At 39.9% G+C, this 14,165-nt stretch overlaps 1 protein-coding gene across 2 annotated transcripts in view; it reads left to right on the top strand.

Moving 5' to 3' along the window:
- Positions 1 to 6,179: 6,179 nt before the first annotated feature.
- The window catches only part of COL3A1 (collagen type III alpha 1 chain), a 126,984-nt gene continuing 118,998 nt past the window's right edge, over positions 6,180 to 14,165 (top strand). For both annotated transcript variants that reach the window (XM_089670019.1, XM_089670012.1), the window contains exon 1: positions 6,180 to 6,391. In XM_089670019.1, coding sequence (XP_089526145.1) covers positions 6,310 to 6,391 — 82 coding nt within the window. In that variant the 5' untranslated portion in view covers positions 6,180 to 6,309. The remainder of the gene's footprint in view (positions 6,392 to 14,165) is intronic.

The following is a 14,165-nucleotide window of genomic DNA, read 5'->3' as shown; positions in this document are numbered from 1 at the left end:
GGGCTCTAGTAGACCACAGGCTCAGCAATGACATGCAATGCCAAGCTTGCAGCAAGCCAAATATAAGCATGTATAAAAAGGGGATTTACTCAGAGATAAAACTTGCCACTTTACAAGACTCTGGTATAGCTGCATCTTGGGTATGACATCCAGTTCTTGTCACCAGTTCTCAGGAAAGATGTGCTGGAGCTGGAGAGAGTCCAGAGAAGGACGACAAAGCTAATAAGGAGACTGGAGGACCTCAGTTATAAAAGACAACTGTAAGCATTACTTTTATTCTCCCTGGAGAAGAGATGCTTGAGAGGAGATATGATAGCAATATACAAAGACCTCAATGGTGATTCTAGCACAGGGAAAAAACTATGCAGTTTCATGAAGCTTAAGAATAAACGCAGTCACTCATTGAAATTGGTGGAGAAATGATTTGACCTTAAATTCCATAGAGGGTTCTTTACTGTAAGAGCGGTAAGGATGTGGACCCACAAGTGGTGATGTCAGCAGGGAGTGCTGATACTTTTAAAAAAACTATTATATGGGAATATAATATACAAGGATATGGGAATTATTATTGACATAAACACACCCATACATCCACACTCACACAGGTTGAACTGGATTGGATGGACAGGTGTCTTTATTCAACCTTACCCACATTGCAACTATGTAAATCTTTCAGAAAGAAAAGGAGGAAGAAGCATCCATAGATGAGCTAAGAGTTTTGGAACAAGCTGCAGGGGAAGAAGCAAAACTTCATCAGCGATCAGACTGTGTTAAGTGACTTATAACTGTTGACATTCATAAACCAAACAAAGGCCTTACTCTCACATGGGAGAGATTACAGTAAACTAATGGAAGCTCTGAAGTAAAAGAACTTGCCTTATTCAAAAGGTTACATGACTTTTATAGTTGACCAAAGAAGACAACCAAAAATTCCAAGGAAGACCTACATCTACCAGGTCTGAGCTACCTAGACATTGCACATGCTGTGAGCTTACTTGTAGCACAATTGTCTTATACTGTATATCCAAAAAATGACCAACAGTGGATTCAAGACATAAAGCAGTAACATCAAGTCTCCAGTACACCTTTCTCTTTCTATCAAAGTTCATCAAAGAACTAGGAATGATCCAAGCTTCTCAAGTATTGACTTGAGCATTCCTAGCCCTCCAGCTATAAGAAGAGAAAACCTTTTCACAAAATAAGCAATTCATCAAGGCTATGGTTAAGTGCTGAGAATGTGACAGTGACATGCACATATCTGTCTTACACTGAGACCCCTTTACACAGGAGTTTGCATCCATAAACAAATCCTAAATGTGCATTAGATCATAGTGGGGAAAAGCCATGAACAGTCATCTCTAATGATTAAATATAATAATAGTGAACTATGTCACAAAGGACTTTCAGAGAAAACTAGTGCTAAAATATAGTATGTCTGGTGAAAGTTTTGCCTTGGGGACAACCAAAGAAACCTGTCAGGATGTAGTGTGATCGAAGAGTCATTCATTCACCACTTCAGAGGTCTTTGACATGTTTTAGGTAAGGGGAGAAATATTGAGCTATACCCTGCACAAATGTTCTGGCACAGAGGAAACCACAGGAAGAAATGCCCCTGCTGGAGAATTCATTATTTCAGACATAAAAAGAATTAAAAGAATTGATATTTGGATCAACAAGAGAGACTTGTTCAGTTCTATCTCTAAGGGATTATGCATGCTTTGCCACCCATGGAGAAGTGATTTCATGCCTTCAAGGGCTGTTTCAGGTATCAAGACTGTAGTGTCAAAGATAATGTAAATTTTTAGCTGACATTTTTGGACTTGGACTATATGTTTGCATTCTTTTGTTTATTTCATTCATGGATTTATACAGTACTTTGTTAAAATTAAATCTACAGACTTCAGGTGGGGAGTGTTCTGTCCTACCTATATGTATTTATTCTGTTGTACTGAACTGAATCAGTTTACTATTATTCTGACGTGTGCTGACAAATAGTTGTGGTTTATGGCACCTACAACCTGTATACTTAATGATTTAGTATATGCCTCTGTCCTCCCCTCCTATAGTATTTAGTGCTTATTAGTTCACTTCCAGCCAGACCCTTCCTGTTTATTCCATATTCTCTTAGTAAATGTTAGTCCCTTTCAGAGACAAGGTTTAGGAAAGTCATTGGCCTCTTTCACTAAAAACATCCTTTGTGCTACACTTAAGTAAAATTGCTTTGGATTTAACTTCCGTGTCTTATTGTAGAGTTAAGCTGCCTATGTATGGTGCCAAGCCAGCAGGTGACCATACCATCCAGACAGACTGAGTCATGAGAGGTATATCAATACATAAATCAAAATTTGGAACAAACACTTTGCAAATGTCTTAATACATCTTCAATGCATAGGAATAGTTCTTTTATATGAATTACTGATCCAAATTTGAGTTATTGGATTTGCTACATGCTAATACTAATGTTAAACCCTAAGCAAACATCCTAATGTAATAAGGATAAGTATATTTAAATACTGTACAAGTATAACATAACTGTTTTACCTGTTAAAGGATTTGTATCCTGTTCAGACATTCTTGTGCTCCAGGTACTCCCAGCAGACATCACAGTTAGGTCTATGATCTCCATGCAGAGTACACTGCAGGTAAGTAACGCTAAGTAATACAGCTTTATCCAGGACACACTTCACCCTATGACTGAACACAGTCATGTACACACTCAATCCCAGTGTGTGAAAATTATATGAATCAGGTATTAATTTAAAGTGGTTCTAAGAGCTCAAGGTTTTTTACCTTCACCACCCAGCCCCACCCCCCCAATCCTTACCTGAGCCCCCTCCAACCCAGCATGGTTCTTGTCAGCCTCTGATGACTGGGGACTCTTTCTCCACATTGGTTGAGACAGCAGTGGGAGCCCATTGCTGTCAATCACAGCCAGTAAGCCAATGAGGAGTGATCGGGGGGCAGGGCCAAGCCGCGGCTCTATGTGTCTTATGAACTCATAGAGCACAGGCACAGGGACAAGCATGCAGCGGTGCCCCCAGAGTGAGCGGGTTTGCTTGGGGGCATTGCTGGTGGGGCAGGAACCAGCAGTGCCGGCAGGGGCCTGAGAAGAAGAGGATCTGGGCTGCTCTGTGCAAAACCACTGCAGGTACTGTAAGTATAACATGTTTGTTATTTTTTTTTTTAACGAAGTATTAGTGTCACATTAAAGGAGAAGTATGGCCAAAGCTCTTTGGTAAAAAATCTTTTGTAGGTCACAGGAGTGTACTTAGTTTTGCACTTCTGTGTCCCAGATTCAGCCATCGACAATAATGTCTGGTTCCATCCAGATGCCTGACCAGCAGCTGGCTCAGCCTCTCAGCTTTCTCCAGAGAAACTTAGCCAGCTGCTCCTGTCCCCCTTCAGCTTGGCACTCCAGTGAGCGCTGGAGGGGCAGAACAGAGAGCTGGTGACTAAAAGTCCCTGCTCTGTGCTTAGAGCAGACCCATGAACAAAGCACTTTGGTAAAACCTCTTCTGTAGGTCACAGGAGTGTACTTAGTTTTGCACTTCTGTAACCCAGATTCAGCCATCCACAGGCTATAGCAAACTGTCGGCTGATGTCACAGAGCTGGCCCAGGCTCTGCAAAGATTGTGACAATAATGTCTGGTTCCACCCAGATGCCTGACCGGCAGCTGGCTAAACTTCTCAGCTTGCTCCAGAGAGCCTTAATCAGCTGCTCCTGCCCCCCCTTCAGCCTGGCACTCCAGTGAGCACTGGAGGGGCAGAGCAGAGAGCTGGTGACTAACAGGCCCTACTCTGTGCTTAGAGCAGACCAAAGAAATGAATAATTAGCAGTCTTTATTCATTCAGTTCTTGATGTAGAGGTGGCTGGAGACAGATGCGGCATCAAATCGATGCTGCATCTAGCTTGGCACTCCAGTGAGTGCTGGAGGGGCAGAGCAGAGAGCTGGTGACTAATAGTCACTGCTTTGTGCTTAGAGTGGACCCAAGAACTGAGTGATCAGCAGTCTTTGTTCATTCAGTTCTTGATGTAGAGATGGCTGGGGACAGATGCAGCATTAAATCATCCTACTTCTTTTGCTGCAAAAATATATGCATTTATTATTTTTTCCTGAAGGTGAACAAAGCTTTTAAGGATATTCTGTCATTGGGGCGAAGGGAGATTAACTGCTGTAAGTATAAAGTACAGGCAATATGTACTTTATACGTCATCGGGTACGCCGATGACGTCAAGCCACAAACGAAGTGCACGTGTCGCCATTTTGGAAAAGGGATTCCTGTACATACTGTATAGTGAGTTTTACCCTGTAGTGTCCCAGGTGGACACTTTTAAATGCGAGCTCATTTTGAGCATTTTAATAAAGCTTGTTTTTTACCTGGCAATGTTACACTACATGGAGTACTTTTTCCTATGTTTGTGGAGCGTTCTGAAGAGTTTAAAGTGCTGACAGTGTTGAAGATCTATGTACCAGTATACCCTCCCGGGTTAAAGGGAAAAGCGTAGTTTGACCTGGCATTAAGGTTTACACCTGAAGGTGAGAGCAATAGTGTATTGGAGGTGGATGTACACTAAAGGGTGACACAGGAGCACCATACACATGTATGCAGTAGTGTGATTACAGTAGTGTGATTACACTGATCCACTTGGAGTACCTCGGATTTAAAGGGACGGTTCACCATTGTTTGCAGATTTTTGTTGCTGGTGTATTTGGAGCACAATATATAGGAGACATATGCACAAACACACATGAAGATTTCTGAGACTTAAAGGGACAATTCACTATTAAATATAGTTTATTTGGTTTTTATATCTATATTCATTTCAGCACTCATATGTGCAACTTTATGGTGATGTATGTGTATGCGTTAAGAATACATTGGATGTACCACATATTTATTGTCACATACACAATTTCTGTTTCACTATTCATTTATGCATGTTTGTATTATGAGCACCATTTGAGTTTATATTGCTGTGCTGCATTTTCCATTTGATTTATAAAGTACAGGCATCTACCACATACCTACAGTGACCTCCCAAGCCTTCCTGTTATGGTTAAGTCCTGGGTTGTTCTGATGAGCAAAACTCCTGACACTTCCATGTAGTGTCAGAGTTTGCAGCTAAGCTCCACTCCTACACATTGCTATAGGCCAATCAGTATAACGGGAAGCCTCACTGATCTTTCTGTATGTGCACTTTATACCTGCTGCAGTTTGACCCCCATCCCATAAGCACAATCATTTGTACTCATTTTTACAGAGAACATCTTGGCTAAAAACTGATTTTATGGAGTACACGGTGACTAGAAAAGGAGAGCAGCCAAAACAATTCAAGACTACTCTATAAAAATCTTGCCAGAGTCAACTGCATGCCAATTCCAGGATACATCCACACTGCACTGCCCAGAAAACAGTATAGCGCTTAGATTTGCTTACAATGACCAGACCTGCTCAGAGCGTGCGAGAATCATCATAATACCTTTTTCCTATAAAATTAGCACTTCATAAAACCATATTAAATCCTAGTCTACGTGGATTCCAGTTACTTTTGTAAATATCCTAGATTATAAGAAGAAATGTTACCAAACGCAGCAAAATGTTTGTACATTGTACAAGGTATTAATAATGACATTTCCCGGCTTCCAATGTTTACAGTAAAACATTGCAAGTAAAACACCAAGCCAAATTCCGGCTCTGGCTTTAGTAAAATACGATCAGTCTGGTTGGTATGATTATCGCTTTTGGCACTTTGCACTTTACCCCTTGCACTTGAATAAGTCCAATAGCATGTACCTATGTCTTCGATAACTAGACAATGATATGAATCATGTTGGTGCTCAGTGTGTGGCAACAGATTCAAGAACATCTGCTGTCTCTATATTTAGCGAGAAGTGCAAATTTGTAATCTACTCATTGACACAAAAGTACATAAGGAGCATTTCTCCAGATGTGTTCTTTAACATCTCTTCCTGCTCTGTAAGGTCATTCGCAGGTCTCTGCATGTTAACTCTTCTACAACTTCACTTGGCAGAAATGTACAGTGGAAGCCCTATATGGGATGCTGCAGCATTGAATGGGTTTAGTGATGGAAACACCTCTCAAGTTTCAGAAAGGGGCTGGGATTTAATACATGCCAAAGATTTCCCTATTTAAGAACTCTGCAAGGGAATCTCTGTGGCTAAGTTCTGTTTAAGGGCCCATCGTCGAAGGGGGTAGGGGAACAATTGATGGTGCTAATTTGAGAAGATTATTTTTCATATTTCATCCCCCAGTCTGCACTTAGAGTCTCATGTCTAACATTTAGACATGATGAGCTTTGTGCAAATATCCTCCCTCCTCTGCATCCTTGCAGTGGCTTACCCGTCCCTTATTTTGGCACAGCAGCAAGGTGAGTAATTGTCATCATTTTATATTCTTCGCTCACCTTACTGTTCCTAACTGCTCAGGTATCCAGTTACACACTTACTCCGAAGGCAAAGCAAACTCTGCTTAGTTGTTTTTTTTTTTGTTTGTTGTTTTACTTATGTTTTACTGGTTTCACATTTGTTTTTGGAATGCCATATTGTTCATCGAAAATACGAACAGATATGCGAGTTTTTGTTTTAGTTACTCCTTTGCAAACCAGTATATTAAACTTAAAGGAGCAACAGGTTGCAGAGGACTTGGATGTGCTTGTCTGATGCAGATCCTCCATCCTTCTACATCCCTGACTGCAGTGTAATCTGACCTTCCCTAGGACAGCTAAAACAACATCAAGGCAGAGAAGGACCAAACTTTAACAACATGGGAATGTGCTTTTGAACACTGTGCAGCCATGTGGTTAACAATCCCTGCCGGAATGATGACTATTTCATACAAAGGCACATGGCTTTTTTCATAGAACTTGAAAAAACAAAACTTTTTCTCTTTAACTAATATAGCTTCCTATTATTAGCTTACTTGCAGTATTAGTATGCTGCTCACTTAGAAAAAGAGAGACAGTTTGTTTTAAAGGCATTGATTTTATCCAAAACATTTATCAGATACATAAAGCCTTTACAATGCAGCTTACATGCTGTGGCTTGATTTGTTTGATGTTTGCTTAGATATAGAATGTATTTATTTAAATATAATATGGAATGCAAGAAACTCAGCCCCCTTTCTTCTACTCCAATCATTACGCTGTATTTAGAAAAGTTTTTTTTTTTTAATTTTGTAAAAGTTATGCAAATAAGTTGTTATGCACAGCTGCACCAGTTTCTGAGTGCACCAGTTTTATTAAATCTACCCCACTGTTTTAGGTCCAGCTTTTAGAATGTTACATTTTCCTGCTAAATGACTTCTTAGAGATTTACAGCTGAAAAAACATCATTATAATAACAATAATAATGATGTTTTTTTCAGCTGTAAATCTCTAAGAAGTCATTTGGTAGTAAAATGTAATATAATAATGATGTTTTTTTCAGCTGTAAATCTCTAAGAAGTCATTTGGTAGTAAAATGTATAATAATAATAATGTTTTTTTCAGCTGTAAATCTCTAAGAAGTCATTTGGCAGGAAAATGTACCATTCTAAAAGCTGGACTTAAAACAATGGGGTAGATTTAATAAAACTGGTGCACTCAAAATCTGGTGCAGCTATGCATGGCAACCAATCGGTTTTTAAGTTCAGCTTGTTCAATGAAGCTTTGGCAGTAAAACCTGGAAGCTGATTGGTTTCTGTTCAAAGTTGCAGCAGATTTTGCACTCTCCAGTTTTAGTAAATATTCCCCTGTGCACTCATTTTAGAAAGTTGGTGACATTGTCCAATGGAGATGTCATTTGTAGCAGTGTTTAAACAATCTGCAGTGGATTTTTACTTTTAAATACTTCTAAAGGATTGCATTATGTTAATGTTAGCCTCTAAAGTCTACCGTTTTTATTCACTGTTGCAGTTTATTGTAAAAACGATGAATGGATCAGAAAAAAACTTTCAAGCTCATAACATCTACTGCATTCTCTAGGTGTTTGGGTATTTGAATGTTATTACTGTAAAGCTCTGCTACCTACATGAACATGTTTCTCCAAGTTATCATCCCAGCAACTGGCTCTTTGTGTTAAATCACAGCGCAGGATTAATGTGTCATGACTAGCTGTAACAGTTTCCATGTAGTCATAACTTGCTCTAGGCTATGAATATTCATCCTATGTTGTAACAGCTGGAAGGCACTGTGTAAAGTATTCCCTCTGTAGTCTGAAAAGGCTGGCAATGAACAAAATATGATCTCATGAGTTCTAATATACAGCATGTCGGTATAGAAAACCATTTGCAAATGGCTTTGCATTTTTTCCTTTGGACGTCTAAAAGCATATGAAATAAATCTGAGACCTGTATCCTGTACTAACTATGATTTGTTCTTTTGTTACAAGACAACCTATTGCTAGTGTTCATTCAATCATTTGTATTCCAGATTTCCAGTTTCAGAATCTGCTGACCTTTGTTAGGAGGGAGTGACTGAGACAGGGAAAGATTGGAAACCTATCTGTTGTCGCCATCTGCTGGCTATTCTTTGTCATTTCTGTCTCTGAAAGACATGCCACACCTATTTTCATTGCTCTCAAAAGAAATACATCTTAGAGACCATTGTGTTTTAGCATCTTTTCTAAAGAGATGAATATAATGTAAAGATGAACTATCTAGGTACTGTAGATTCCTTGCTGATTTTGTTTTCATTTACGGTGTGTGGTCATATGTTCATTATTACACAGACTTTTTCATTTTTGCAAGCATATTAATAAGTGTATAAAATATAGACACATTAAAAAAACATGAAGTTTAATTACACATGTATGAGCGAATAACCTATAGAAGACATAACTTTAGCAATGGTTGTCATTAGAAAAATGTTCATTGTTGCCTAATATACCCTAAAGCATCACTCATATTTCTATACTTTAGGAAAAATACCTGAATAATATGATTTGAGTTGCATAATATGACATGAGTTTTTATCCTATTTGTCCTGTGTTGGCACCATTTTATAACCCTATTATATTGACACATCCTTCTTGCTATGGATGATAATCAGTGGTGTATTTAGGTTTTGTGCTGCCCTAGGCAACACAAAAATTGCCCCCTCCCACACAAAAAGAGCCTGACATTGACAAGAATACCCCTGCCCTCCACCCAAGCCTTCCACTACCACTGCCCCCCGTACACCAGCCACCATCCCCTATGGAGAGAGAGAGAAAGACATTCACCTTCACAGCTCTGGACATCCCCAGGAACAAGAGTCAGGCTGTGCATACACCGTCATAAAACCCACAGCATCTCTCGGAACCCACCAGGTCCCCGTGCCGCGTGTGTCCCTTCTTCCGTCCCTTCTTCAATGGGCAGTGCTGCCCCCACTGAAAAATGCCACCCTAGGCAAATGCCTTGTTTGCCTTGTGGTAAATACACCTCTGATGATAATACAAATTGTACCAGTCTTTTTAGCTAACACAGGAAAACAAATGGTTCCTTTGGAGTTACAATGACCACACTATGCTCTGGACCTTAAAGTTAATTTGTGGACAGGTTATGGACATTCAAATATGTTAAATCTTATTTTTCACTGCTTATTAAGAATATATAAATACTTGAATGTCCATAGTCTGGTGACAAATTACGTTTAAAAAACAAATTTGGTGCTATATTTTACAAAGGCAGACAAAAGGGAAGGCTGATACTGAGTAGATTTTGTTCTTCTTTTAAAGTATGTTGTGTATTTTGGATATGTTTGAATGTTAAAATATATCTGCACTGTTTATCTGCTCATACTAGTAAAACTTTCCTTTGTGTGTACAAAAGTGGATATGAACCCTGAAAAAAGTAGACATATAAGAGCTGATTTACTAAAGGCAAATAGTTCACTTTGCAAGGGAAGTTGCACTTTGCAAGGGAGTTTCCCCAGAACTTAGCGAATGAGGTGCCGGTCTGCTGACTTCCTCATCCAATCATGTGCAAGGAAGAATGCTTTTTTTGTATTTGTCTTGCATAAGATGAAACTTCTTTGCAAAGTGAAAGTTCACCACAGTCACTAAGGTCCAGGAAAACAAGTGAAACTTCTCTTGCAAAGTGAACATTCTATTTGCCTTTAGTAAATTAAACCAATAGTTCCAAGATATGGTCAGACTGGAGTCAGCATTTTGGCTAACTGGAGTAGATTATGGTACCCCTGTTGAGATGTCTTTGGTGGTTAAAAAAAAAGATGACAGCATGATTTTGCAGTTTTCCAGCAAGGTCTGGAAAGTTAGTGATGTTTTTCCACTCTGCAGTATGTATAGGAAGGAAAATCTGCAAGGTATAATTTTTTCCCAGCTTGTGGTTGATTAGTCTACTGCAAGCTGGAAAGCTATAAAACCAATCCTTTGCAGTGGCAAAAGTTGTTAACATTTATTCTTGGAACTGTGTCTCTTGGATAGATCTCCTTTTTGCTGTAGTTCTGGACAAGTATTGACTTAAACTGCTGGATACCTTGTGGCTGCCCACCTGAACTGGAGGAGCACCAAAGATGCTGCTTCTGTTGCTTCTATGGAAATCTCATTATATTATATAAAACAATGGCTGCCTGAAAGCAACATGAGAGCATACATCCTGAATTTTTCCTGAGATTGATCTAAATTTACCATTCTGTACCATGTCCATTGTCCTGTACTATGTATGTCTAAGTCAGTTGCCTTTGTGCTATGCAAATAACCTATGAAGGGAAAATGGAGGACACGTCAACAGGTAGTTGAAAAGTATCTCTGAAGCTTCCCGTGAACAAGAGACCCTGATGAGCAACTTGCTAAAGGCAATGCCAGTCAGTCTTTGCAGTATTCCCCACGATTGTTTTAGGTCACTTGGAGAGGTTGTGAGACAATTTGAAGTGACATGAGAGATGTTCTCAGCATCCTCCAGTATAACACAGTCACTTGTTTTTTCCATATCCCATAGTTATTACTAATTATATTGTCTATTTAAACCACATGGTCCCATTTCCCCTTTTCATCAACCTTCAATTATCAAAAAACATCAGTTGAAGCCTGTAAAGAAACCCTGTACTGGCATACTGATATGCAATGGAAGTTTGTCTTTATCTTTCAGTTATGCATTAATGCCTCTCCATCACATCCATTACTTTAGATTTATCAGCTCTTTGCAGATAACAGAAGGCCTGGAATGTGGAAGGAATTAAGGGCCTGATTACATGTGTTACTTATGTAATTCTTAAAGTGTATGTCAAGGCAAAATAATAATATATATGTATAAAAAACAATATATATATATATATAGTGCATCCAGAAAGAATTCACAGCGCTTAACTTTTGACACATTTTGTTATGTTACAACCTTATTCCAAAATGGATTAAATTAATTTTTTTCCTCAACATTTTACAAACAATACACCATAATGACAACATTAAAGAAGTGCATTTTGAAATCTTTGCAATTTATCAAAAATGAAAAACAAAAAAAACATATGTAGATAAGTATTCATAGCCTTTGCCATGACACTCAAAATTGAGCTCTGGTGCATGCTGTGCCCACTGATCATCCTTGAGATGTTTCGACAACTTGATTGGAGTCCACCTGTGGGAAATTCAATTGATTGGACATGATTAGGAAAGGTATAAACCTGTCTATATAAGGTCCCACAGTTAACAGCACAAACAAAGCCATGAAGTCCAAGGAATTGTCCATAGACCTCCAAGACAGGATTGTATCAAGGCACAGATCTGGGGAAGGGTACAAAAAAATTTCTGCAGCATTGAAGGTCCCAATGAGCATAGTGGCGTCCATCATCCATAAATGGAAGAAGTTTGGAACCACCAGCAAAGTTTCTAGAGCATTCCGCCCAGACAAAATGAGCGATCGAGGGAGAAAGGACTTAGCCAGGGTAACCAAGCACCCGATAGTCACTCTAAAAGAGCTCCAGCATTTCTCTGTGGAAAGAGGAGAACCTTTCAGAAGAACAACCATCTCTGCAGCACTCCACCAATCAGGCCTGTATGGTAGAGTGGCCAGATGGAAGCCACTCCTCAGTAAAAGGCAAATGGAAGCCCTCCTTAGGTTTGCCAAAAGACACCTGAGGGACTCTCAGACCATGAGAAACAAAACTCTCTGGTCTGATGAAACAAAGATTGAACTCTGGCCTGAATGCCAAGTGTCATGTCTGTAGAAAACCAGGCACTGCTCACCACCTGGCCAATACCATCGCTACAGTGAAGCATGGTGGTGGCAGCATCATGCTGCAGGGATGTTTTACAGCAGCAGGAACTGGGAGACTAGTCAGGATCGAAGGAAAGATGAATGCAGCAATGTACAGAGACATACTTGATGAAAACCTGTTCCAGAGTGCTCTGGACCTTAGACTGGGGCAACAGTTCATCTTTCAGCAGGACAACGACCCTAAGCACACAGCCAACATAACAAAGGAGTGGCTATGGGGCAACTCTGTGAATGTCCTGGAGTAGCCCAGCCAGAGCCCAGACTTAAACCCAATTGACCATCTCTAGAGAGATCTAAAAATGGCTGTGCATCGATGCTCCCCATCCAACCTGATGGAGCTTGAGAGGTACTGCAAAGAAGAATGGGAGAAATTGCCCAAAAATAGGTGTGCCAAGCTTGTAGCATCATACTCAAAACGACTTGAGATTGTAATTGGGGCTAAAGGTGCTTCAGCAAAGTGTTAAGCAAAGGCTGTGAATACTTATGCACATGTGTTTTTTTTTTTTTTTTTTTTTTAATAAATTGCAAAGATTTCAAAACAAACTTCTTTCACGTTTTCATTATGGGGTATTGTGTGTAGAACATTGGGGAAAAAATAAATTGAATCCATTTTGGAATAAGACTGTAACATAACAAAGTGGGGCAAAAATTAAGCGCTGTGAATACTTTCTGGATGCACTGTATATAATGTGCATTACTTCTTTGCAATACATGCACATTTTCCCATGCTTGATCACTTTGAAGACCCTATAAAAAATACCCTTGATCTCCCAGAATTTCACTTCGTTTCTAAGTCCTGTTGAGGGGGGACAACACAGGATTGTGGTGGACCGGGTGTTGTCTCTCTACCTACTCGAACCCTCCCGATCTCCAAATATTTGCACTATAGAGACTAATTGTTCTATAATCCAAGATAAGCATTGGGATGGCTAATTACACTTCATGAGATAACACTTGAAATGTCCAAGGGACATAGGGCAACTCTCAATTTCTGCCTGGTCAACGGGTATTTTTTTTTTTTGCAGTTATTGAACAGATATAACAAAGCATTTTAAATTATTTTTTTTTTATTTAAATGAGAAGTAAGGACAAAGCTTTTTTACCCATACTTCTCTTCTCTGTTCTTCTGAGGAGAACACTTACATTTGTTCTACTTTGACCCAGAATCAGCTAATAGTAAGCAATAGCTGACAAAGCACAGCCACTCCCGTCAATATTGTCAGGATCCAACCTGCTCCTGATTGACAGCTGGCTCCACCTCTTAGCTTCCCGCTCTCTCCCTAGACAGGTGCTCTAGTGAGTGTTGATTGTCACTGCTCTCCACTTGGAGCAGACCCAGAATTGAGCATTCATTGGTCATTTGATTTCTCCGTTCTTAGAGCTGACATGAGATGGCTGCAGCATCACATAGAGGTGTGATGCTTGTTTTGTTTTTTTATAACCCCCTACTTTCCAGTTAAAGTAGTTGTAAACCCTTACATATACCCAGTGAAGTAATTGGTCTTAGGTGATATAGAGATGAAACACATCCTCCTACCAGGGGCGGACTGACAATTCATGGGGCCCCCGGGCAATAGGGGATCATGGAGCCCCTATGTCCTTGCCCACACTCAAAAAAAGCCTATAAAAGATACCAGGGGCATTTCATGGGGCCCCCCACTGACCCTGGGCCCTCAGGCAGTGCCCGAGTGCTCGAATGCTCAGTCCGCCTCTGCCTCCTACAAAAGTTTTACCGGTTTATCTGCAGTCTTCTTTTATCTACATCTGTTCAAAGTGCTGAATTTATAAAGATTTCCAAGAGTTCATTAAAAAAGGGGGAGAAGAGTAGAAATTACACTCTACAGAGCCCAGTGAGGAGAGCTCTGAGAGCTGATTGGAGGGAAGAGACACAACCCCCTTCCATACATCTCACAAGAGCAGAGCTCTGTTGGAGGCTCCTCCCCTGTCACCAT

Source organism: Staurois parvus, unplaced genomic scaffold (genome assembly GCF_062004578.1).
Source record: "Staurois parvus isolate SC_StPar_1 unplaced genomic scaffold, SC_StPar_1.0 ptg000011l, whole genome shotgun sequence".
In the NCBI taxonomy this organism is placed as follows: Eukaryota; Metazoa; Chordata; class Amphibia; order Anura; family Ranidae; genus Staurois; species Staurois parvus.
Note: the sequence above shows the minus strand (reverse complement) of the source record. Positions and strands in the feature narration are given on the sequence as shown.